Raw genomic sequence first — 26,970 nt, forward strand, 5'->3', positions numbered from 1 at the left:
GCAAACCAGAGAAGAGAAGAAGAGTGTCCGTCTCCTTTCACGTTCCAACATTCGCATCTCAGACCTTCCTTTAATACTCTGCAGGTTTAATGTAGATAAAAAACGATTGCGTTAAAATAAACGACTCTCATCACTTTAGGGAGTAAAAGCAGTTTTTAGCCGAGGAGGGTTTGGATCCATGGACTTCTGGGTTATGGGCCCAGTCAGCTCGTGCAGGAAATGACCTTGGATGAGCCTCAAACTCACAACATAGATTTAAAACCTGCATCTCACAGGATGCATCCTGCATCACAAGAGCTGTGATATTCATTTATTCATTTTTTTTTTTTTATCTGGCTCTGCCTCATCTCTTTCTCTCTGTCTCACAAAAACACATTTCAGACGCGTGGTATCTCCAAGAATTCGCCCTGAACCGAGCGACCCTCTCTCAGCGAATTATTCTGCTCGTCTCTTAAACACCAGGCGCTGCACCCTGAATTGAAAAGAGCAAAAGACCCCTCCGCAGGAATTTTCTTTAACCTCGACGTTTCCCTCAAATGCTGAAACGTGCAGAGAGAATGCCTCCTGGAAAGATGTGTACGGAGGCCGAGAGAACTCAACGCACTGCAAATTAAGAAAACTACTTCACTGAGTTGACGACACGTGCGCTGCGGGAACACACGCGCATCACTTTTTGTTGGTCCCCTGGAAACATTTCCCTTGTCGTTTTCTGAATTTGCAGCACATCTCTGTATCTGTGTTGTGTCGTCAACGTGATGACGTCGTTTTCTTCATTTGCACGTGTTTATTAGTCTTTGCATGTTTTTTCTTAATCTGCAGTGAGTTGAGCTCTCTCAGCCACCGTAGATCTGGACCATGAAGCATCATGGGAATCCTGGGTATCCCAGTGTGTGTTCCATGTACAGGAAGTGTGAGTATGACAGTGGTTGATGATGAGTGGTGGAGTAATAGTGGCTCACTTTAGCTAACCTGCTAGCCCACTGTTGTTTTGTGAGTTAGCATCTTCTCGTTTTAAATTAATTTTATTGCCTCTATTTGAAATGTCTCTGTTGTTTTCTTGTTTTTAGCTCGTGAATTTTCTTGAGCTAACATTTTTGTCTGGCTAATTATTTAGCTAAGCCTTTTTGTTGCCTGGTGTATTCCCCAGCCGAAGCCTCCCAGACATTTTGACTGAATCATAGAAACAAACCATCTCGTGCATCATCGTCCTGCAGCTCATTTCACATCACCACTGTAACCTTATTGCACGGCGATGATTTTATTTGAATAGTATTTATGAGTAAACCCAGAGTCCGAGTTTGAGGAACAGACTGACGGGTTTGGATATCTCTCTTATTCTCTCTCTCTTTTGCAGATGTTTGAACCTCGAGCAGTCGTCCGTGAAGATGCTGTGTGATGCATCAGCTCTGACACGGAGGTAAGAGGTGTGTGTGTGTGTGTGTGTGTCACATTAGATATTCAATAACCTGAGAGGAAGCTACAGGATGCAGCGAACAAAGTCGGACGTCTTGTCCTTTCCTTCGGTCTCAAAGTGGCCGACGACACATTTACCTTTTTCATTCTGGATGTTTTTATTGATTCTGGACGTTTTGTTGGCTCTGACCATCAGGAGACATCAGGACAGAGTTTTCTGAGCCTGTGGCATTCTGCAGTATATTTGTTTCCAACCAACGGACAAAAACCAAACCTAAACCTTACACTGTGCGTCCTTCTATCGCAGTATTACACATCATCACTGCAGTGACTTTATTAAGTTAAACTAATAAATGCTAAATGAAGTTGTGATTAAAGAAAGAAAGAGTTTGTGTGAAAGACATAAAGGTCACAGCTGAAGGGAACAAACATCTTCTCATTCTCTGTCTCTGCAGCCGAGGCCTGAACCTTGAGCAGTGAACCGAGAAGAAGCAGCTGACTGAGCAAGGTGAGTGTGTGTGTGAGTGTGTGAGTGTTTGTGTGAGTGTGTGTGTGAGTGTGTTTTTTTATTATAACATGAGAAGACTCCTAAAATAATTCTAATTCTTAGAAATCAAACCTCTTCACGTTCATGTAAAATGTGGTGATTTAGGTTGGTTACCTGGTTTTCTCCATTTTATTTAAAAAAGAGAGAAGGAGCCCTAAACCTGACCGACAGCGATTAGAGAGGAAATAAAACCACAATGCAAACACACTCTCCTCTTTTCTATTTCACTGAAGGTCGTTTCTGAGCGACGACACACGGCGGCCTTCGGGCTGATCCGTAAAGAAATGCTAAATCTCCTCCGACAAGGTTTTATTCCACCTTTTTGTAGCAGGAAAAAATTCCCGTCGTAAATCAACGACACGGTGATGGAGTGGAGTTTGAAGACTGAATAATACAACGTTATAATAAAACAACACATTTGAATTTACTGACTTGGACTGAGGAGCAGAGCAGTGACACCGTTCATCACTCAGCCGACAGTTCAGCTGAAGCCGTGAGGTAACGATGACACGGTGTCGTGCTGGAGCGCCGCCCAGATAGTGGTGTAGGCGATGTGGTATGTTTTCTCCCGCGCTAATGAAAGAGCCGTTCTGGACTCGGGCACACTGACCCTCAACTGTACCCGGCTAATTAATGACACCGGGCTCGTTATGATGTACGCTACAGACCCTCGGGACTTGTAAGACAAAGTGTAATTAATGTGACAGGAGACAGGAGGGAAACTGCAGGTGGAGTTTTCTTGAGACGTCAAGGTCAGTTTCAGTTGATACACACAAAATATGACGAGTTCGTCAAACACGATCGTGCCGCCACGTTCACGTGATTTTATAAATGGATGAAATCGAACGGGCCTCATTAGATTTATGTAAAAGCAGGATGGAACTATTTTTGGGCTGCGGGACACGTATTAATATTCTGCCTCATCCAGATCTATGCAGCTGAAGATATACGGCTTCCATATCTGGAGCTGTGGGTGCGCTTCATGATAATCTGCAGGCAGGAACAACTGGATCTCATCCAGATGTTTTTGGGTTAAAAATGATTTGTTGTGGAGGTGAAAAGCGTGTGACAGAAACATCGCTCAAGAAACACTGAAGAGACAGAAAATAGCAGTAAATCACATCAGACCTGTTGGACCGATGACGAGGCTTTTAATGTTTCTCAATTAAATACATGAAACAAACAGAAAGGTCGTAGTTACATGTCTACTATCCAACACTGCTACGTAAAACTGCATCGACCTCAAACTTGAGAAATGTGATGTGAGAGTGAAATGATTAAGGGGAGGAAGAAATCTCAGCTGCATTTGAGCAAAATGAGAGGAGCTGGTCCAGTGGAGGTTTCTCTCTGACAGGAATCGATTGTTTTCGCTCCCACCAGGGAGAAAGTTATTACCTTTTCAAAGCAACGCATTTACAGTGACAAGTGTCAGTGAGTTTTCTGGCTGCAATTGCTCCTAAAATGTGAAATGTACGAGAAGCAGAAGTATCATAGAGCTTCATCCATTATAAAACATACAAAGTGTTTACATTAAGAAGGAGACAGGGAATTTAACAGATCAGGTATCTCAAATTTCCTCTGCTACTCACCACAGAATCTCCCTGGCCAGAAATGACTATTTTCCAATGCATCATAAAGCTTCACGCTCCAAAATCAACTCAATAATTAAAAGAAGTGATATTTCTGTGTCAGCACCCCCCCCTCTGAAGCTGTGTTGCTCATTTCCCAGGTAGCTCTTTAGTCTGTTGAGACTAAAGAAACCGGTGGAGAGGTCAGACTCCATCCTGAGATGATGCCTGGATGATGGCCAAGCTTTTATCCCAACGGGGGGACGCCTCACGCCCTTCTGCACGGCGCTCTGCCAGAGACCGGGCAGCTGCTTCTGCTCCACCCGGGATTCCGTAAGCTGCGATAGCACATGAGGGAGGAAGTGGAGACATGTGTCGTCCATCTTTATTCACAGTCTAGGACATAATTAGGAGGCGGTCTCAGCTGTCAATCGTGACACTGACCATGAAAACACTAATAAAACCGAACTTATCAGAAATATGAACGACCTAAAATCTCAGAAACCATCTTTGAGAAACATTTACTTGACGTACACTCGGGAGGAGGGGTTTATCAGCTATACCGCAGTCAGCCACTAAGGGGCGATCTAATTAGTTTTTACTTTACTTGTCCATCTTTATTTACAGTTTGTGATAAAATTCCCTCGTCTTTCTCCTGCTGCTAATTTCTTCCTGTGGTGATCTGATCTCTAACGGACAGTGACTCTCAGGTCCACTTCACTCGGTGCGTAAACTCACACCTTAAAGATTCAGCCGAGGGATAACGTTTACCTCGGAGATGCGTGTTTGCATTATACATAACAACACAGTGAAAATCAATTACCTGCCTCCGACTGTTTCCAGAGGGAAGGGAAACAAATTCGAGATGCGGAGCCTGTTTTCCTGCTCGTCACCTGTTCGGTAACTTTCTAACAAGTTAAAAGTTTCATTTAGATTCTGCTGCTACTTTTGACCTAATGATGATGAGACTCGGTGCCTTGTGCTGCATATATCACAGCTAAGTTTCATCACTTGCTGCAAAGCTGTTACTTATCAGTGTTCCTTATTGGCTGTAAACATATTCATCGGTACACGTTGATCTGTGTTCATTGGTTCAGTTACATCCTTTCAAAGCTGCTTTAGAGCACGCTACTGGCTGTGTCGTAGTCCTTGCTGATGTGCGAGGTGCTGGGCAGCGACTTTAAATACTCCATGTGCCTCCTGGCGTCCTCCTGGTTGTGTTTGATGTAGTAAATGATATAAGCCGTGACCATGGAGAACCAGCAGAACATGGCCACAAACATCGCCACGTCTGTCGTCTTTTGGTGGAAGTTGCAAAAGTTGATCCCAGAGTCCAGGACCTGGATCACCGGTTGTCCCACGTACTCCTCCTGCACCGACGTGTAGCAGTTGACCTCATTGACCGTCTCAGGGTCCAGCCTCAGCTCCCTCAGCACCTCCTGCAAAGAGCACTCGCAGTGCCAGGGGTTGTGGGAGAGGCGGATGCGGGCGTGGAGCTTGGCGAACGTGTCCTTTGGGAGGCTGCTGAGGTGGTTGTTTGAGAGATCCAAGCTCCGCAGGCCTTCGGAAATCCCCTGAAAGGCGCCGGCCTCCACGCTCTCTATGGCATTTTGAGATAAGTCCAGCTCCCTGAGTCGGCGGAGGTCTGTGAACGCCTCCTTTGTGACGTGTTTGATGCGGTTTGACGAAAGCAAGAGAACAACGGTGTCCTTGGGCAGGTTCGGCGGGATGCTCTCCAGGTTGCGCGAGGTGCACTGCACCACCACGCCGTTTCTGTCCGTGCAGTGACAGGTCTTAGGGCAAGCAGACGCAGGCATGACGTACGACAGGAGGCACAGTGTTCCCACAAGAGAAGCACAGGAAGGAGGTTTTATGGATGAGCTGCACCTTCGAGAGGCCCCCATTAGCAGGCGTTCACACCGAACTCAACCCTGCGTCAAAACGCAAGGGGGGCGAGGCTGCGGCTGCGTTCCGTCAGATATCAGTGACCCAGGATGTACAATCCAGGAAGTGAGTGGAATTTGAAGGCTTAGCAGAGGTTAAAGATGAAGTGTTCTAGCAGGAATGTGTACGTACGTGTAGCTGATGCAGTGTCTCGCCGCTTTGCATTACGGCAAAACCAGAGCGGGATCTTACTTTCTTGATTGGTGACACTGCCAGTCTCCTCTGCGTTGGCACCCAAACTGTGTCACCGGGTCGTCCCAGGTCCAACACAACAGGATCAGGCGTCCGAAGGTTTGCATTCTCGCTGCATTAAAGGTCAAAGTGCAGCACGGCTGAGGACAAAGAGTTATGATAACGTGTCCAGGGTTGAAGAGCTCGTCCTGGCTAATTCAGAGAAACCTGTGGTGGATAAAAAGATGCAAAGAGAAAAGGTGAGATAGAGGAAATGCCAAGTCTTCACAGAAGATTTCTCACATTCAGCAATTTCTTTATTTTTGATTTCGAAGAATAATTCTTTTTACCTCCTCAGTTGTATTTCGTCAGTTTTCCGTTGCCATCGTGCACAAAGCTCCTATTGAGACAAACGTGTCCACCGTCTCTCCTCCTCAGACTCCGTCCTCCTCTGAGGGGAAGGCAGTAAAGTTCAGCATTATCATAATAATGACATGTTTCTATAGTTCGGCTCCTTTCGCTGAAGATCCACGCCTGAGAGAAAATGACGGAGCATTAAACAAGGTGCGGGCTCATCAATATGCAGCTGATGAACTTTGAAAACAGTGATTTCTGATGAAATAAAAAGGAAAGTCGAGCAGTGAAGGTCAGGATGTACGTTAAAAACGAGTACAGGACACGAGGCGTTCGCTGCGAGATACCAACACAAAGAACAGCTGATGAGCAGCTTTTGATAAAGATGATTAATGTCAGAGAAGTTCCTCTGGATCAGTTATTGATTTCCCTAAGTCAGAGTCCGACAATGATATTTATATTCATCAGATAAAAACTTCATCAGTGCAAATTGTGATGTGCAGTTTCTGACAAATTAACCCCAAAAAGAATTATTCACACTTAAATTAGTGTCTTTGTTAAAAAAAGTGAGAGTATATTGTTAGATTCGATTATTAGAGTCGGCACCTACCTCCGAGCTTCACCCTGTCCGCCTCAGATAAGCGTGTGCACGGTCTCAGGGGAGATTCCTCTGTTCGACCTGACATCCAGGAATAAATCAGCAGAGACAAGAAGAAAAGACAATTCCTCCTTCATCCTTTTGCAAATAAATAAACGCACGTCTCCGCTGAAGCAGAGAGAACGCAGCCGGTTCAGGAGCCGGTGTCCAACACTTTAACGTCAGCTTACGAGCTCCTGTCAGTGCAGATTTGCAGCAGTGTGTGTGTGTGTGTGTGTATGTGTGTGTATGTGTGTGTGTGCGTCCTATTGCTCCCTCTCACTCTCATCACTGCCAATCCTGTGAGAAGCTGTACCTCCGACTCAAATTCAAACTTATTCAGCACAAACTTTATCGTCATTTTTATACTTAGTCAATAATGAAAAGTTACTCATCAAATGTACTTGTTTATATGAGTACTAGTACTAGGATTGTCTGCGGCTGGATTACCGGATCCATATCACGTCTAATAACAGCAGTGGATCACATCTGAAGGAATCAGACTCCAGATCAGTTCAAAAAGTCAATAAAAAAAGACAAATTATAATCATGAACAATTAAAAACACAGTTTTCTGTCTCGCTTGAAGTATTTTTATTCCTTGAACCCTTGTTCACAGACTTGCACCTTTATCTCCAGAGCCATACGTGCCTGTAACCTCCATTTTAAAACAGTTTTTGAGTTTCAGCTACTAAATGAGAAACCTTCTGAGAAAAGTTTTGGCCTTAATGAACGTGGGACGTCATTAAATAATTGACTGATTACATTTGAATATATTTCTGTGACTGACCTTTTGTGTAGTTTACGTATCATCTACAGTATCTGCTCATATAACTGCAGCCACTGATGTATTAAATTAAAATTTCATGCTCACTTGCGTCTATAAACGACATCTCAACGTCTTTTTAAGATTTTACGACGTCTTCTCCACCTTTGCACATTTGAATTAAATCTTAATTTTTATTCGTGTCTCTGTTCATTTGATGCAAAGGAAAGGAAATTAAACTATAGCTTGCGATGCAAAAAGCACTTAAGTTAAAGATAAGGAACACGTGAATATAACTTAGTTGCATCCAGTACATTTTCAAGACAATAACTCCCATGATCCCACGCTGCTTCATCAAACTAGATCTTTTGTTAATGTTTTGATTGAGAGACCCCTAGTGGCCGAAGTTGCAGATTATAAGTTTAAATTAAAATTCAGTAAGTTAAGTGACATGTTGAAGGAAAAACCGTGAAGACACCGAACCTTATTTTAGTCACCAGCTCATGCTCTGTCTCTGACTGACTGTTCGCCCTGCGTGTCACGCTCGTTCTTCATAAACAGTGATAATACAACCGTCCCTCCCTCGGTGACAGACGACCTGTGAAGCTAGCACCAGCTCAAACGCTGCGTCGCTGAGAGCATCCGTGTGATTAAACTGCCGACAGTTCAGCCCTGTCAATTTCACTGAAAGGCATAATCGTTGAATTTATTGACTGGTCGAGCATTTCCGTTTGCTTTGCCTCCTGGTTTTTTTTTTTTTTTTTACCTCAGATGACTTTGTGAAGTCCTTCTCTGAAAGCAGCCCCACAGAACACACTGACCTCTCTGAAGCCAGAGCTCACTCTGCTTTGAAATGCTTCCATTCACAAACGAGGACGCAGCAGCACTGTGACCCCCCTCAGTCATGATCTGAGTGGAAAAGGAAGAAGGTCGGAATATCGCCACTCTGACACATTTGCAGCAACGTTTGGGTTTGCGAGTCGTCTCCCTCGCGGACATCAGCCCTCTGCATTATACAGAAGGTTGTCTGTTTGCGGCTCGCAGCGATGCTGAGTGATAGCATGGACCCACTCCAAGTTTCATGGCACGCCAAACACAAGGGCAGAGCATGCCTTCATGTTTTGGACGAACCGAGCTGGACAAATCCCTATTGAGCCGTTATTGAGGGTAAATTGACGGAGGTGAGAACAGTGATGCACAGCGTAGGCGTCCTTCTTGTTAAAGGTCGAGGTTCGGAGCAGTCTGGGTTATTTTTTACACCGGAAACAATCGTTATTGTAGCTACACCTGACCCGATGATCGTGAAAGACAACGTTTTTCTATCGTTAAAGATCGAGGAGACTTGTTTCCACGATGAGGAACATTCATGATGTAATTGCAGACTTCACTGTGGCGATTCTGTTTGGAAAACAACTTTACCTCCTTTTACTGCACCGCCTCCTCCTCCTCCTCCACACACTGCAAAGCTGCCCTGAACCCAGAAACTGAGGCGCTCCCCTTCTCCCCAGCACGAGCCTTAGATTTACAGGCCTCATCTTGTGCCTTTGTTTTTTAAGCCGTCAATGTTCTGTTAAGATAAACCGGTATTCTGGCCATCACACAGGCTGCCTCCGCGCTGCCAGGCGCCGTAAAACAAACCAGCTATTGTCCTTGAGGATCTTTTCAGCTTTAGAACCAACCTGGGAGCGGAACAACATATTTCTCCAACAATCCTGTGTAGTTTCTGAACTTTTCACAACTTCGATGCTCACAACTTTATCAGCGGAGAGAATGACAGTGACAGCGGTCGACCCCTTCGACGAGCAGCAAAGAGAAACCGCAGCAAAACAAGTCACAGAAAGAAAAAATGAAACTTTATTTGTTTTTATACTTACCAACACTTTGAAATTAATACCTATGTAATTACTCACAACTAATATAGATCTGCACATAGCAAATAAATCAATTGAAAATAGTTACAAAGTTCTATCACTTTTTTCCCCAAACTGCAATACACACAAAAAAAAGCTGAGAAAACAAAAAAACATGTCTAGTCATTCCTTTTTTTTCCTGCTGTTGCTGCCACATGGAAAGTTATAAAATAAAATAAAACAAAATAAAAACCCAGCAAGCTACACAGCTCTCATGTATCTATGCTAATAACTAAATAACTGAATAAATAATTGCACATTGCACCCTATTATTGCATTAGTTGCAGTTTGTTTGTATACTCAGGCATTTAGCCTACACAAATGTAAATACAGTTTTCAAACACTGAGTAACACATGAATATTGATGTTATTGAAATCACATTGCCATCACTCACAATATTCCTGTTAGCAATCCGGTTCATATTATACAACAATGATTTGTCAGATGCATGTGCCATGATAACCATTAGTTGAGCGTCCACATGCACCGTCACTGTTGTATAAACGCCACAATACCCTCGAGGATGTTCTTCACTGTTTCAGTTTGTTGGTAAGTCGGAAAGAATGACCTCTTAGGTATCGGCTAACTGTTCCAAAGCTAAAACGTTTGCCGGAAAACATAATTTTCAGATTGTTGATTTGACAAACATTCCCATCGAGGTACAAGCTATGACGAGTCAAAATAAAAAGAAACACAAATCCATAGTATGAATGCTAGCGCTACTATTTGAGTTCACATCGAAGTGTAAGAATTATTGCAGAATAATGGCAGACTATGCATCGTTCAGTATACTGATACAGCATTTGGTCCATTTACATGATCACATTTATGCCATCAAGGCCCTAAAAGACTAATTTGACATTTTGGACAATTTTCTTTTACAGTTTTTATGCGAAGTTGAGTTTCATGTCTGTGAAATCATGTCTGACGGATTGTCTCGTCCAACTCAACTAAGCATAGCTCTCAAAATGTCAAATTCTTTCTTTTAGGCTCAGTGTAGGCTCCTGGAACTAAAACAAAAGAGGCGGCATGTATGAAGAAAATGCAGAATGTTGCTGTGTTGGACAGAAGATAATGTGATTCGACAATAACATTCAACAGCTGTTTGTATGCGTCAACACTGAATTGAGCTCAGCTGAAGCTCGTGAATGAGATGAGTCAAGCCGTCCAATATTATTTAGAGCATCGTCGTGACACGCGCGGGATGATTGAAACACTGAATCCAGATATCATCCACACCTCCCTCTCAAATGAACCACACTACAACAAAACTAACTTAGCTTAAGTTTCATGAGCAACAAAAAGTCAATATGTGCATCACCACACCATAAATAAATACATGCTGGTTTTACTGAAAACCAGTGAAGCAGGAATTGTCATCCAACCCGTCCTTTTTTAAAGAAAAACAATTAAGTTGCTGACATAGTTGTGACAATAAAAAGACATTCAAACCTAAAGCGTCAAATCAACCGTATGACAACGAAAAGAACATGACAAGATGAACAATCGTGAAAAAGAGACTGAGTGGTCACGCCCGCCCAGACCCCGTGGGTTCCCCCCAATGAACCCCTGAACATTCCTTGGCCCAAAAAATACCATTCGGCTTCGTCCAAACGTTCAGGCTGCTTCGCCGTAAGATTCGGCTTCTCTCCCTTGTTTTTGGCTCTCCCTCGAAAAGCTTCCACAGGGGCCAAGATTTACTTTTCTTTCTCTAGAGAATAGTTTCCGGCACAAGGGAAGGAAGCTGAAAGGTTTGGACGCAACACCTGGTTTTTAAGTCCAACTAATTCCTCCCACATCAGAGGCAGTCCAGAGTAAAGTGTTGAATAGTCTATTGCATGAGCGCCGCGTAGTCGACTAATGTGCTACGTCACAATAGTCCTCGTACAAAACAAATACAGTATAGTAATACGTTAGTAAACAATCATTTAAATTTTCAGTCAGTGTTTACGCCACTGATTATTCACTAATTCCCATTCATGCATCTATGTACTAATAATCGGTGTTGATAGAAGGAGGCTATGTCGGAAAGTTTTTCGTCTGGGCAGGGAGCAGGACTCGACGTGAGTGGCCAGAAATGCTGAAAAAGTTTGGGGAAAAGAACAGGAGCACAAAGATATAATAATAACATGTGAAGGGACATGTACACTGAACAGGCTTCCTCAAATACACAATGATACGACACTGAACACATGCAATATAAGCAATAATGTAAATATAGGAAATGAACACGAGAAGGGAGGCTCTAGGAGTGATACCATTGGCTTAAAAGGGTCATGTGATGCAGCAAAGAGTCATGGGTAGAGATTGGATTCGTGAGTAGACAAAGATGCAAATTGGGACAAACGCAGAACAATCCAAATTTTTTTTTTTTTTTTCCAAAATATATTATCAGAATTTGATAATTTGGCTACATCCCACCACACACTCTGCCGATAGCATCACTGAGCAGCTGTAATATGCAAATATCTACGTTCTACAAAAATGTTCAATCGTTTACGAGCACGTCTGATACTTTTAAATGATGTTCTATGACGCAGCACTGACAGAGAGAAAAAGAAAGCAATAGATAGAAAAGCAAGAAAGAAAGAGTTAACACAAGTTGTTCCTAATAAACATTCAACATGCTTCAACAGTTCTCTAAAAAAAAAATAATAATAATAACCTAATCAACAGAGATTTTCTTTTTTGTAATTTCTTTTTTTTTTTTTTTAAGATTAAATTTGGCTCTCTGAAATATAAGTGAGCACCGAACCCCCCCCGATGTATAAACAACTTTGAACCAGGGCGGGAAGGTGGTCGGGTTTTTTTCGGAGAGCCAGAGCCAGAGTCCGAAGGGCTGCATCAGGGTTGTCTGCGGTAGTCAGTCATTGGAAAGGGCCAAACGGAGGAGCCAGTCAGGGATCTCAGGATGTGGTCATGGAAGATGGGTCGTTCCACATGGCCGCCACGTCTCTGAACCTAAAGGAGGAAGTAGGAGAAAGTTCCTCTGGTTGTTTATTTCCAACCTATTGTGACGGTTGCAGCTTTTCTTTCTGAAAAGTGAACTCTAACTAACGGTGCCCTGAGTTCTGACCTTGCATTGATGAGGTACTGGGCCAGGCTGATGTTGGCGGGGGTCCCTGTGATGGTGATCTGGCGCTCCGATGACCCTTCCATGGCGTTAGCAATTTTGATCTGCGCCCCAGACATCTGACGGATCTCGTTGATTTTGGTTCCCTGGCGTCCGATTATGCAGCCTATTAGCTGGGAAGAAAATGGGGGTTGGACTTAGGATGGCCAGCGCACACACAGGACATGAATACAAACATTCTGACGAATGTGAGCGATGACCGGTCATCCTCAGCTTCATGCTTTAACTTTTCTTGGGTCCAACAAGTCTTTTCTATTTAGGACAATCACTTTACACAGCCCACTGGCTTTGGCTTCCCCACATCTCTGCTGTGGAGAAGGAATCTCAGTAGTTGATCTGCTGTCACATTGTGTTTGTGGAAACCTCCCGAGGAAGAAACGTTAAAAGATAATAAGCCACAGTTTTTGACATTGTGGGCCAACATTTGTGGATTTGGGCTTTGATCGCACTTAGTTCCTGAAGTGTTGTAACTCCATTTCTCTGCATTTTGCTGGTTTGAGGACAAATTTTCCAATTTATAATTGAACCATTTAATTAAGAATTCAAATTCTTGGCTGCTGTTGTTTTTGTTTTGTCACAAAAGCTCACAAAACATTCTTCTCTGCTATTTGACGTATCTTAGACTTTATCGCCACCTATTGGAACGCTTGTTTGCGTTCTCATGTGCAAGTTAAGTTAAGATATTAGAAGAATATTATGTGGACAGACACTGTTTTTTGAAATATTAATAAAGAAAGATATCTATAATAGCGTAAATAAGGCAACAAGTATCTCGGTTTTGATTTAATCTCTGTAAATCTAAAAGAATCCAAACAAAACACTTATCGTAGTCACAAGCAGATTTTGCACATGATGACAAATGTACTCACATCATTGGGAATGGTGAGTTCATGAGTACTGGCCTGGTTACTGGCATCCAGACCTGCTGCTGAACACAGGAATCAGACAGGAAAGAGAGGAGGGAAGGAAATAGAGTTTGGCACATTTAGGGAGTGAATAACAATAATGAAGTTCGCTCCTGGAGGCTTTTCATTCCCTGTCTATTGACCGGTAGCTCTGGCTCAGCCCTGAGCAGAGCCTGCACACACTCACTGTATAAAATAACTGTCACCTGACAATGTGAATTCTACTCTGAATGAAAAACACTCTGAGGCTATTGACTCGTTGAAAGAAAAAGGAAATGCTCAGGGGAAAAACCAAAGAACATAAGAAACCTCAACATCAACACGAGCAGACCACCAGCAGGCCATGTCAATGGCAGTGCACCACAGAGACCGTTAGGAGGAGAACGACAAGAAGAAGAAAAAAGTAAAGGACAGAGACAGGAAAAGAAGAGAAAGAGAAGAAAAGGAGGAAGAGATTGTGTTTGTCTCTACAGGTAAAAACGAGAGAAGGAGCTTTGGTAAAAAAAGGGTCGTCGTGTAGGTGGGTACGTACCGGGGAAGGCAGGGGTGGTCTGTCCGAGGGGGGTAAAGGGGGTTTGCTGCATAGCCAACTGGTGGAGCTTGCTCAACTGCTGAGGGGGGGAGGAGGAGGACAGCAGAGCTATGAGGTCATCGTTAAAAACACTCACGCACACGCTGACACACTCACGCAGACACAGGTCTGTCCGAAATGCTACAAGAGTAAAAAGAGGATCTGAGGAGAAGTAACAACACAGACAGGTGAAGGACGAAGAGATAGAGAGAGAGAGAGAGAGAGAGAGAAGAAGAAGAAGAGGAGGAGAAGCTCATGAAGGACTTGGCCGGATGATGCTGGAGAACAAGCCCCGCCCACCTTAGTTACGGTTGTTAAGCATTCCATCAAGCATCCCATTGTAGAGCCAGCGGCGGACACAGGCTTCACGCTGTTGTCCAACTTTTCATTGATTCATTTTGTTCTCTCAGTGTTTGTCTTCTGGTTCCGATCTTGAGTGAAACGGTTTTTTGACGACGTCGACGGACATTTACCGAAACAAATTTCCGAGTGTTGCTCTGAGATGGTTGTTGTGATAAAATTCCTATTTCAAGCAAATTCCCAGGAAAGCAACAGCCACCAGGCCAAGCCCTCTGAGGTTTAGTGCCAAGAAGAGGGCCGGGAGGCAAGAGTCAGAAAAGTTAGAAGATATAGGAATTACACATCAGAAAAATAAAGATGTATTAATATTAACAATTAATATTAATAAGGGTGGAGAGAGACTCAAAGAGAGAGGTGTGCAGCGTGGACTGCCTCATGGGGTTAGCACTCACGTCTGGATGAGGGATGGCGTACTGTCCTTGAATGGTATAAGCCTGTAGACACGAGGAGAAGAGGTTTTTGTCATCTTCTTATATCATCAGGACAAACATACTGACTTTTAATAAAACATGTTAAATATAACATTTATAAAACAATTAGGCAAAAAACTAAAGTTAATATGAGAAAAATTCCAAATAATTGACTTTTCTACAACTTAATCTTTCACTTTAACGTTTTTTTTTACACGATATTTTAAGACAACACAAAAAATGTCATGCAGCAAACACTCCTGTCACGTTCTCGTGCTATTCATCAATCAGATCCAGTTGAACTAAATCAATAAGGGACAACGCAGACAGTGGGGAAGTGAGGGGGAGGGTGAGGAGGGAGCGGCCCTGAGAGGAGTAATGTGACTTGACCTATCGGGTGTGTGCTTCATTGAGGCCACAGACATCACAACTGAGCTCACTTTCATGTCGTCGGCCGAGACAGCGCCCGAGGCTGCACCGCAAACACCAAGAAATGACGTGTCAAGTCTCAACACGGTGGAAATTCAGTGAACGTAGAACAAATGTTAAAGCGATTGAGATCGTTCCTTGTTTTTCCCGCATTACGATTAAAATGAATCTCTCACTATTATTATAAACAGTTGATTATCAAGTGATTTAATGTGTTTCCGATTTTGTAATTTTTTATATTTTAAAGCATTGAACTAAATGCGATATTTAACATTTTCATATTTAATTAGATAGATGATATTGATATAAATGTATAAAGCTATAGACATATATATATATATATATATATATATATATATATGTATATATATATATCTAAATAGATAGATAAAGTATAAAATAAATGGTGAGAGAAAGGTAAGAAAAAAGAATTGAATAAAAAAAATAGAATAAATTGACAGTTGTTAATTGAAGGTAAATATAAGAGGAAAGTAGTTTATTGAATAGGATCTGAAACAATTAGTTGATTAATTGATTAATCAATCAATGATAATTGCTCTTCTGTCGCCTGTAATTAACATCCAGGCCGCTAGATGTCTCTACTGAGTATTTATATTTGCAGCTCACCTGGTTCACTCGCCTGTCTTCAATCAGCCAATCAGTGGCCTGTTCTCTGTTTCCTTCCGTTTCCGGTCTCTGTGTTAATATGATTTTAACACAACCACGTTGTTGCTTCTACCCACACACTCTGTGTTAGTGTGTATATCTTTATATACACTGTGTTTATACACACACACACCGTGTTTCAGCTGTGGATCCACATCAAGAGCTCATTCCTGTTCAGTTTCTGTGTTTCTAGTCAATTTGCATCGAGTCTGTGATCGTTTGAATTGTTTTAAATCTGTAGTCTGATGTTTTCTCCACTTGATTGTTGATTATCCGGTAAATTAACAGTAAGGCTGTTTCTGCAGCAGAGCCAGATGAGGTAGAACATGTGAAAGTATAAAATTGAATATAAATACAGAAATATCTACATAATATGAATCCGTGAGCCTTGATGCAGCTTCCGTGTGTGATGAAGTTTAAACAACCTGTAATAAAAGTAATATTTATTCCCTGCAGTATTTTCTGTAGCTAAAATAAGGTTGTTTTTGTCTGTTTAGGTTTAACATGGACATCACGGGCGTCCGTCCACCTCCTGTCTTCTCATTATTAAAAGGTAAGTTGGCCAATTTCCCAAAAAAAACGCAGGAGAACTTGAGACTTGTTCCATTTCTCTCTCTCCGTGTGTTTTATCTCAGTTCTGCTGTGAGTGGCTTGGGGTGGGGGTGGGGGTGGTGATGGGCGACAGTGAGGGGCACAGTAAACAGCAGTGATAGGTTCATGCCAGTTGGGGGGGGGTGGGGGTTGGTGGGGGGGAGTGAGGAAAAGGGGGAGAAGTGAGTAAAACCTGGTGTGACACTAACAGGCAGTGGCTGGTGCTGCAGTAAGAGGCTGAGGTTGGCTGTGGACGCCCCCAGTGGGTCTGCTCTTACCTGGCCACCTGAAAAAATGACAGGGGTGGAGGCAGGCTTGGGGCGGTAGGGGATGGTGGCACCTTTCGGTGGGGACTGAGGAGAGCAGAGGAGGGTAGAAGAAGGAGTGAGATGGGGAGAGAGTGTTAGAGCAAGAGAGAAAAAGAAAGGAGGGAACAGAAAGAGAGAGAAAGACGTTGCATTAAGTGAGACCAGAGGGACAGTGCCTCGGGGAAGACGGCCAACAAAAGTGCTCTTCACCGTGTGTGCATGCTGACGTAAAAACTCAGAATCGGTGCACGACTAAACGCAGATTTACCTGGAACATCACTTTCAACTGGATAATGATGACTCAACAAACTGTTTCTGAGATATCGAGTCCACATTCTAGAGACTTACGCTCAGGTCACATATCTCCTAGTATCCACGGTTGGTGCCATCGTGACGGCCCAATGGAGAACTGGCTGCGCAGATAGTTCAAATTAATGGTGCGAGAAAGAGAGAGACAACTCGAGAGCATGTAGCCCGGTGATTAGAAGCATTATCCTGACGGTGACGTGCATCTGCGAGTGGGTGGATTCTGTTTGCAGTGAAAGAGTCAGGGAGGGAAACAGCAGCGCTCCAGAGTTTGAAACAGCACAGTAAGCACCTGCTGTATTGATCTGCCGGGTGAATTTTATTCACAGTCAGTGTCTTTACGAGTCGGCCGAGGTTCTCTGGCATTAAGCCTCCCTGAGAGAGCGGCAGCCGGAGATTATGCAAAAACTACAAGATTACTGCCAAAGAAGAGAGAGAGAGAGAGAGAGAGAGAGAGAGAGAGAGAGTACGTTTCCCGTCATAGAAACAATCTGATCAATTTGATTAAAATCAACAATTATCCTGGAGATATTTTATTGTATTTTTAACCCCTTTACTTATTAATTTAAGTGCATAAACTAAAACTAAAACACCCAGGTTGAAATTGAAATTCAGCAAATTCTGAACTCCAGTTTAGAATCTGGGATCTGTCTGAGCTGTAATCGAATCCTGCACACGATGCGACCCAGTGGAAAAAGACTTCCGAGAATAAGTGTGGGTCGGGAACAAATAAAGCGTTAGCGGAGGTTTGTTCTCTACTCAGTGACGTTCTGATTGTGAATAAACTTCACCCAAAGAGATAATGAATAATTCCCTCTGTGTGTGTTCATCTGTCTGATATAAGAAATGCAGTAATTATTGGTAAAAGTACAAACAATGCATTTATATATGACTTCTCTTTGTAATACGATAACAATGTGAAATCCCCACTATTAAAATAACAGCATTTTGATGAGAGTCATTTTATCAGGTATGATTTATATCTGTAATATAATCACTGTTGATTAATGTCCCCTCGTTTATTGGTTCGCCCCTCCATTCTGTACCTCCAGCATCACCACACAGATCTGTTTGACACACTGGATGATGGCTTCTGGGGCCCCGGAGATGGTCACCGCCCGCTCGGTGGAGTTGGGGAGCATGTCCCCTGCAACCTGCACCTGAGCGCCTGTGGACTGGAGGTAGGAAGGAAACATAAGCAAATATATGAGACATAAAAATACACAACTTTGAAGATGCTTCGTCGAGCATGTTTGTGGTTTTTATACTAACTTCCTAAATTGGATTTGATGGTTTTTTTTGTGTATTCTTGGGTCCAATTTGTTGACATACCATAATAGTCCAGGACCAGGTTAATATCTGACAACCTTTCAGTTGAAAAAGTTTCTACCTCTCTCATTTCTTTGATTTTGGAGCCTCCTTTCCCGATGAGGGAGCCACACTGGCTGGCCGGGACGACGAGCCTCAGGGTGACGGGCGGTTTACTGGTGGCTGGACTGTTGCTCATGGAATTGATTATATCCTGAGGGGAGGAGAACAAAACACAGCTTTCATCAGATAAAGAGAATTAAATCGTTAAAGCTAAAAAATAGAAGTAATGTTTCTAAGCGCTTCCAAGCTCTGTCCCTCCACGTTGGGTCCGTACGCTCTCATCCCTGGCACAGGTCTGTGTGTAGTGTTTTGACACTTTGGCTCGGTCGGGCTCCCAAATCAAAACACAGAACTGGCCCACTTTCAAAAAGTGCTGCAAGGTTAGATCAGCACATTTCTGTCCTGTGTAACAAGGCCAAGCCTGCTTTGTATTCCATGTGGGTGTGAGTCAGGAAACCTGCTGGAGCACAGCTCTGGTGGAATGTAGGGGAGAGCGTAAAACACACGAGACACTTTTAAAAATCATCGCTGCGCTTGTAATTGTGTGGTTTTAAAAGTAGAGGATGTGATTTCCTCCTCTGGAAGGAACTCGTTGTGTCAAACACGTTGCTACCTCCTCAAACTTGTAGGCGATCATGGCAAAGGCCTTGAAAATAGCGTCTGTCGGCCCGGTGATGGTGACTATCCGCTCAGGGCAGTTCCCCTCTGAGATGTTGATACGGGCTCCGCTCTGCAGAACAACAACAACAACAACAACAACAACAAAAAGAAAAAGATGAAACATAAACCACCGAGAGCTGTAATGAGTTTATAATTCTGAGAAGAATCTTCGCAGGAATGTTTAACTCACGTCTTCACGCATTTTCTTCACCGTTTCTCCTTTCTGCGAAGGAAAAGAAACAACATTGAGAAGCTTGCCACAGGCGTCGATGATGCTCTACGTGGTCTGTTTGTCGTGTTGCGGATAAATACCTTTCCTATGATGCTTCCGACCTCCTGCACAAACACAACACAACAGGTGGACTTTTGAAATCAGCAGTTACCGAACAGGAAGGTGAATTTCTGAGCCAGATGTGTGTTTCGGTGTTTCTTACCTTTCCGTGCATCAGCAGCCTGATGGTGAGGGTCACATTCAGTCCACCCTCTGATTGGACCTTGATGGGCTCCATGTCGGGATTGGATGTGAAGGAATAAGGGGCGTGGTCAAGTGAGAGAGGTTCAAGGGCCACCGCGAGTGTGATGGTGGAGTCAGCCAACCGGTCACCTGCCGGATAGAAACAGAATTTGTTTGCGTAAGACGGTCGAGCCAGCCGTGGCGTATGGTCGTGCCTGGATCCTTTTTTTATTTATCATCCCTTGTGCACAAAGCATCTCTGGTTATTTGGCTTCACTAACTTTGCAAATGGAGGCCGGAGGTGGCCTTTGTTTTTGGAGTGAGACGCTCGACCTTTAGTGCAACATCTCGTGGCAGTGAATACCTGATATATGTACATGGCTCTGAGCCTGTAGTTTTTTAGTGAAGGAGTAAAAACCCTGGATTTGTTGCAGACTATCTTCAGCTGCAGATGACGAATCCACATTTATTGCTGTTTTGAGAATTTAAAGAGGAAGGACAATGTGTGAGAGTCAGAGTGAACGATAAAAGCTGTGTTCCCCTCGATGCCATTAAAATGTGGGTCAGCATATGTGAGATGAGACATCGAACGTTATATTTATTTATACCGAGCTCGTTTCAGCCGGAGCGTCTCCAACGCTGCCTGACAGGTGAAGTGATGAGTCAAGCAGGGCTGAGTGGTGACCACCAGAGGGCGCTTCAGTCTGTAATCTGACTCCCTGACAGAGGGTATGGAATATTAACATGTGGAGCAGCACGTTAATCTGGTAAATTCTTTATTATTCAAACATAATGTTTCTTCTGATTTAGTCAGTGGTTCCTGGTGATGACAGAAATGATGATTAGCTTCTTAAATTATCAACTGAAAGGATTTAATTTGAATTTTCACTGGATTTTTTAATATAATTTATTAGATATTTCCCTGAAAATCTACAGTAAACCTTCAAATCTGATTTCAAACTGCACTTTTCTATATTGTGAGTTTGATAAATTCACATACAGGACTAAGTATCAGTTAAATACTATTTTCATTCTGGTATTTATTGACATTTGCAGCCGGTTGAAAATCATATGTGGAGAGAAAAGCTTCTGGATCAGTTCACCTTGACTGAAGAGACAAATAATATCACTGTCGCTATGAGAACATTTAAATATTTATACACATGCATGTATTTCTTTCCTCCCCTGTGCAATTGCTTATTTACAGTTGTCTTTGGTAGTTTTATGTATTTCAGATTTTTAAGAGATGAGTATTGATAGTATTGATAGTACTATATGGATAAAGTCACTACTGTAAATACTCATGTTTAAACTGTTCTACTACTTTACTGACTAGTATTTTTAAAACTAAACTAAATTACTTTTCATCTAAACAGTTTATATTTCTTATATTTTCCTGCTGTTTTTACAGTAGAAGTGTATTTTACAACATTTAACTATTTTTTAATAATACTTTTAACTGGTTATTTCTACACATCGTGCGTCTTTCCTTGTGTTTTTTTTACTTCGTTGCTGCTTTATACTTTTATAAATTGACAGAACTATGAGTCCAACTTGCAGCTGAAATAATTTAACCATGCATATGAAGCGAGGAGAGTTTAAAAGGTGTGAAATGAACTCATGATGTATTTTAAGCTCCAGTTCATGCTGGGAGCTGTTCAGGTGTTTATGTTTTCTAACTGGACCCGCACATATGTTCACAAACAAATACTTTCTGGCTCCAGATCTCGTCCCTCCGCTCTAATCTACGCTGCATGCACGTTGGTCGGAGGCCAGCGGAGGTTCGACGGATAAGGACAGGGATTCTGTAGCCAGCTGTCTCTCCAATCTCCCAGAGGAGACCAGATTACATAAAAAGCCTTAATCCGGGTTTAAGACCCAAGCCAGCGGTGCAGGTCCTCTCCAGGGGCAGGAGGGGGGGGGGGGGCGTAAATAAACCTACCAAGACTGACGATGGGATTGGAGCTGACGTTGATGATGGATGGCACAGGATTCATCCTCCTTCAAGACGACAAACTGAGGATTCGTGGGCAGAGAAGTTCTTAAAGAAGTGACTTTAGAGCCAAGGTTTTATTTTTATACGATCTCGGACTACATTTATATTGAGTGCGCGCTTTCTCCGCTCTTGCACAATAATAAACAGCCCTTTAAATATATACTTTTGCTTAAGGAGGCTCCCGAGCCGTGATTGAGACTGTGGGATAGTGCTGTGTAGATTTAGGTCAACAAAAAACGAGCGTGCTGGACCTCAGAGATGAAGGAGGTCAGCGTTAAGAGCTGCATTCTGAATAGTTGTCCTCCTCAACACGACTTTTGCTCATACATCCTGTAGCATAATAGAATTAGGTCAAGGCCCCGTGATTCATTTGCCCCAATGGGCTAAATCCTTCCAGCAAATAGCCATGGTTTTTTTTTTAGGGTCTGAATTTTTAAAACAAACATTTAAAAAAATCTAAATTTTCTCCGTCCTGTCTCCACTTCCACCGCCGGTTTCAAACACATCGCACGTACGTCGACTTTTGTGATTTTCCTCTGATCGTCTCTTTGCTAATCAGGCAGGAAGTTGGCGATGGGGGCGAATGAGAAACGCACAGAGGGATAGCAGGGAATTTTTCATGACATCTGACGGGGAAAGTGGGTCACGCTCGGCGTTGCAGAGCTGCTAGCCTCCTCCTCTATGGCGGCTATTGAATTAATCACGCTTTACGCTCGGCTGGACAACGCAGTGCACAAAATGGCTCCCCCACCTACCCCCCCCACCCCCTCCCCTGCCTCCCATCTCCCCCCGCGTCTGCTCGGCGCAAGCCACAGAAAGGACTCGTGCATTGCTCTTGAAGAACTTGAGGTCTCTTCCCCTTTTTGTGTCATCGTCCGGCTTTATGTGCAGCTAACAATGAGAAGATGCTGCTGTTGTGCAGGAGCACTGGTGTGGAAATGATGAGAAAACACGTCTGCACAAATGGATGGAAAAGCTAATTTAAGTGCAGCTGTATGACACGTGAAAGTCCATAATTTCAAACGTGAACGCTGACGCTCTTATCTCAGTGTCTGAAGCCATTTAAACAGAATTTGATGTTTTTATCTTTCTCTGTCTTAAAGACATGAAGAAGTGGGAGGTGGCTCATTACAGCAGCGTTCATGTACAAGCGGACGTCCCCTCTGTTGACTCGGCCCTGAACTCCAGGTAGAGAGCGCAGCTAAGTGACAATCAGCTCACTCTGACCTCTTTCACATGTTCCACATCACTCTGTCCGCTGTCGCTCGAGTCCGGAAAAAGTCCCTCCTCAAAAAATTTGGGGAAAAAACTGCGGCAAACATCGAAAATAGAAGGATGTTACTTCTACAGCAGGTTTTAAAAGAAAGATCAAATAATTTCTGTTTAATTAATTCAGTTCAGGGAAGCATTCACTGCTCAAGATATTTTATTCTGATGATAATCACTTTTCTCATGAAGTCTGATTAAAGATTAAGTGATTTCTCCTCATCTGGGTAAATTCAGATGATTCTGAGAAGCTAAACTCATCCACTAAAATCCCCAAAACAAATGTGAAGCTTAAAAACAATTAATAAAATCTATTATTCCAGCAGAAGACACTGAAACTCTGAACCCTAAACTCAACAATATATTGTTCATGTTGCTCAAATTAAAAGGAATATGACATCATGTAAAGATGCAGGTTACAAGTGTTGATAATCAGTGATGACAATCCCACTGTTGTCATGCAAACATCACCGAGATAGAAAAAGCAGAGAGAGAGAGAGACGTGAAATCATGTAAAGAAAATCATTAAATGGACTTCTGGCACGTCTCATCTAAGCCAAAGCTCCTGTCATCTGTTCGTCCTAATCCACATATCTACAGATATGTCATTATGACGTTTTCATATAAAACCGTCCATCACCGCACACAACCAGAGCTGAAGCTGCAGAGGTTAGTGACGATGACGAGCTTCACCTCCGAGCTTTTAATGTCGGAGAGAAATGAAGTTAGAGCAGCTCAGTGTTCATCTTCACATCTTCAGCGTCCCCTCAGTGAAATAGTAAATGTGGTTTTTTTGGTGACAGTCGTCATGAGTGTAACCTGTTCGATGAGAGCGTGTGCACCAGACTGCACGTGCTCAAAAATACCAGTCCAGGAATTATTATTATTATGTTAAACCACCAAAATGTAACTGTCCACATAAACATGTCCCGGTAATCCATCCTGTCCCAGTTTTTGTTTAATCTTGCTAATAGTCAAACTCAAGTTTTAAATCCCAAACTAAGTTTATCTGTATCTCAGATATTCAGGAAGGAGGCGTTCGAATCTCAGCGCTTTTATATTTGTTTTTATTTCTGTGTGAGTCCACGTTTTTAATATTTTGGATATTGCTCCTTTAAGTTTCAGAACGTTTCCCTAAAAGCAAAGAAAGACAAGGTCGGTTTCAAGGTGACGGGCGACGGCAAACTGTCCCGCTGTGAATCAACCTCCGTTTAAAGAAAGGGATTCATCGACAATCCGTCAGTTCGGGCTTTGTCTTCTGTAAAATGTCCATTATGTGCATTTTTTAAATTGTCTTCACTGTTTCTCAGTTGAGAAATAACCAAAGAAAACATCCTCATCGATGTGAAACTAGACCAAACTGTACGTGTGAGTCGTCTTTGAGAGTATTACTCGTTGTTACCAGTCGTATGTTAATGAGGAGGACTGCATGTGTGTGCACGTCCACCTCCGCCAAAAAGAAAAGGTTTAGCAGCCAATGTGTTCGTCCATGCCCGGCCTGTGGTGCATGTTTGTGAGCGACAGGAATATTAGCGTGCATGTAGGGCAGCAGAGGGGGAGCACAGAGGGTGACCTGGATGATCCATATGTTTCCACAGGATCTCTTCTGCCTGGATGAGTCCTGCACGCTTCCAGGGCCGCTTGGCACTTTTTACAGTCGCATTTCCGGAGCAAAGCGCGTCTCGGAGACAAAGTTTGCGACCGGGAAAGCTACAGGAATGAACAATCTGAGGAGCAGGGGGGGGGGGGGGGGGGGGGGTGATAGATAATCGCTCCTGTCAGAAATAGAAACTGTCGGCAGATCAAGCAGAGGAAATGGAGTTACAGAGTCTCGAGGTTTCCGCCCTCAGTTTACTGGTATATGAGCAGCTCTTGTCTCGTCTGGCGCAGGCTTTTGTTGTACGTGGTGCGGCGGAGTGGGGGGGCGTCCACCCTATCGGCCTTCCTATACGCCGCTATGACAGTGCTCTCAAGAGCTGTCAGCCCACATCAGCAGCCCAGCATCCTGATCGCTCAGCCCCAATCACAATCAAAACCGCGGCCGCCACATCCCCACACCACGAGCAGTCGAATCGGAGGAGGCGACGAGCGAAGACGACACGAGGGCCAACTCTCGCCAAGTGGCTTTAAAAGTACCTCGCGGAGAAGTGCACGTTTCGCTCCGCATCGTCCAAACTGTGGGGGCGGGGGGCTCCAGTGAGCGCAGGCACACCATGTTGTGCTGTGAATGCGGCGCTAAGAGCAGAGCGTTAAGTCGGCCATTTTAGATTTGCCACAATTTGTAATGTGAGATCACTGCTTGTCACAAAGTCATGGCTTCCTTACGTGCAGATTTTCAGCGAGCGGTCACGCAGAGCGGAATCAAGAGCGCTTCTCTTTTTTAAAATTTTACTCTCACTCTTTCGGCGAATTGTTACCGTCAAACCTTTTTCCTCACAGTTTTCACTCATTGCTCTATTTATAGTGTCGTCTCCCTCCGCGAGGATCACACATTTAAATCCAAACACTTGATCCCACGAGATGTTTTACTCAAACAAAGGAGTTCATTGTCTGCGTGTGTGAGTCAAATACAGCGTTTGGCTTTTGAGCTAACGACCAATGACATTCTTGGTCTCTGACTAGCCGAGAATAAGGCCATCAGCAGTGCTAATATCAGCGTGACGATAATTGGAGTAATGATCACCGGGAGGAACTGATTTTAATTCCACTGAGCAAAATTTGACGTAATCATTGCCACAGTGAAAAAGCTCAGTGCAGCTTCGCAGTGTTGAACGTGTACAAGCGGCAGTTCTTCCACTTCCACAGTATTTTCATTCTCCGCATTCTCCGCTAATTCTGCAACAATAAAACTCCCCGTGTTTAATCGCCACCCGGCACAATGACAATCAACGGACGCAAGAAAAGCAAAATCGACTGACCAGAAAATTGACTCTATTCTCCGGGGGAAACCAAAATATTTCCTCACCGCATGCCGTCACCTAATTGGGACGCGCTGAGGGCAACTTCCCGAAAATGTTAACTTGATCTACTTCGAATAACTGAATTAGATAACGAGTCAATAAGTCGTGTCACGGGTCATTCTCAGGATAATGATTATTCACGACTGTGGGGAAGTTAGCGAGTTGATTAATTATTGATGTCGTTACCCAACTCGGCGTCGATCTGAAATTCATGAGAGTTTTAGAGCGTTTTCAAAAGTGTCCAAACCAACGTTCAAGAGCCGGTTTGTTTTTTTTTTAAATTCAAAAAATGAATTGTGCATTTGTCAGTGCTTTGATTCTAATGAGAGATTCTACACCACACCTTGAGCTATGTTTACAAAAGGATTCTTCATGAGAGCCACAAAAAGAGAGTTTACCTTAATGTTGCACAGGACGCAGCAGGCGATGACCACTTTCAGCGTTGCAGGATTAAAAATCGCACAGAGCAAATTATTTTTTTTTCCCCTCTTCCTTTCGCTCTGCCCAGGACAAACGCTGCCACCCTATTGGTCCGAACCACCGGGTCACATGAGCGACCACGGGAACACGTGACGCCTGTTGAAATTATATGATCAAAGGAAACCCACTGGCGTCCTCAATGAGCGCAGGTTTTATGTCGCTGCGGCGCGACGCTGTTTGCCGTACTGTTTGGTGTCAAGTGTAAATAGGCCGTATGATGAGGCGTAATCTGGGCGACCATCGCCCACCGCCCCCGTCAGCCGCCTCCCCCCTTCCCCTCCACTGCAACAAAAGGGAGGCATGCCCACTGAGGCACACGGGCATCGTGGGGGCATGTCTGGGGATGAGGTGGCCTGAATCGGAACTGTAGCCTCCGGGGCACTCGTCTGTCCCAGGGGAGGGTCGGGCGCCCCCAAAAATCCAGCGAGCCTCCGTCCTTGTCATTGCTGATGACAATCGACACGAAAGTAACCGGGCTTCATGTTGGAATGATGATTTAACACGCGGAGGTGCAGCTGTGAGGGGGTTTGGAATGAAGGACTCACTGGAGGAACTTTTCTGTGCTTGATGCATCTCAAAGAAGTTAAACACAAACACAGCTGTGCACCAACACACCACTGTGACATGCATATCCTCTCCATCCTCTCTGCTTTTTAATCTGCTTCTGTGTGTGTGAGTGTGTGTGTGAGTGTGTGTGTCTGTGCGCTTGTGTGTGTGTGTGCAGAATTACAGAGCTTTGGAGGCATCCCATCCAGATTTTCCAATCCAGCACAAATCCAGCCCTCATGTCAGAT

General features: G+C 43.6%; 2 protein-coding genes and 1 long non-coding RNA gene across 8 annotated transcripts; 1 reads left to right on the plus strand and 2 right to left on the minus strand.

Moving 5' to 3' along the window:
- Positions 1 to 406: 406 nt before the first annotated feature.
- LOC138407028 (uncharacterized) lies at positions 407 to 16,578 on the plus strand. The gene is made up of 5 exons (XR_011240426.1): positions 407 to 910; positions 1,355 to 1,417; positions 1,869 to 1,921; positions 3,690 to 3,861; positions 16,282 to 16,578. It is a non-coding gene; the product is annotated as an uncharacterized lncRNA (long non-coding RNA).
- LOC109643884 (leucine-rich repeat-containing protein 3-like) lies at positions 3,871 to 6,568 on the minus strand. Its single transcript, XM_069521346.1, has 2 exons — positions 5,994 to 6,568; positions 3,871 to 5,871 (listed from the first exon to the last, which is right to left on the minus strand). Exon 2 carries the CDS (start codon positions 5,430 to 5,432, stop codon positions 4,647 to 4,649), a length of 786 nt encoding a protein of 261 aa, XP_069377447.1. The 5' UTR covers positions 5,433 to 5,871; positions 5,994 to 6,568; the 3' UTR covers positions 3,871 to 4,646.
- Positions 9,231 to 26,363, minus strand: LOC109643883 (poly(rC)-binding protein 3-like). Of its 6 annotated transcripts, none has more exons than XM_069521343.1 (13): positions 26,095 to 26,360; positions 19,455 to 19,624; positions 19,333 to 19,356; positions 19,211 to 19,243; positions 18,974 to 19,090; positions 18,380 to 18,511; positions 18,036 to 18,164; positions 16,585 to 16,728; positions 14,672 to 14,713; positions 13,881 to 13,956; positions 13,313 to 13,368; positions 12,387 to 12,556; positions 9,231 to 12,271 (listed from the first exon to the last, which is right to left on the minus strand). In XM_069521343.1, the coding sequence occupies exons 2-13, from the start codon at positions 19,527 to 19,529 to the stop codon at positions 12,217 to 12,219; spliced, it is 1,053 nt and encodes a 350-aa protein (XP_069377444.1). In that variant the 5' UTR covers positions 19,530 to 19,624; positions 26,095 to 26,360; the 3' UTR covers positions 9,231 to 12,216. The 6 variants fall into 6 exon arrangements, with proteins under 6 accessions (XP_069377444.1, XP_069377442.1, XP_069377443.1 ...); XM_069521341.1 differs by having other exon boundaries at positions 13,313 to 13,371; XM_069521342.1 differs by having other exon boundaries at positions 13,881 to 13,959.
- Between the last annotated feature and the right edge of the window lie 607 nt (positions 26,364 to 26,970).

This window comes from Paralichthys olivaceus, chromosome 24 (assembly GCF_024713975.1).
Source record: "Paralichthys olivaceus isolate ysfri-2021 chromosome 24, ASM2471397v2, whole genome shotgun sequence".
NCBI classification, from domain to species: Eukaryota; Metazoa; Chordata; class Actinopteri; order Pleuronectiformes; family Paralichthyidae; genus Paralichthys; species Paralichthys olivaceus.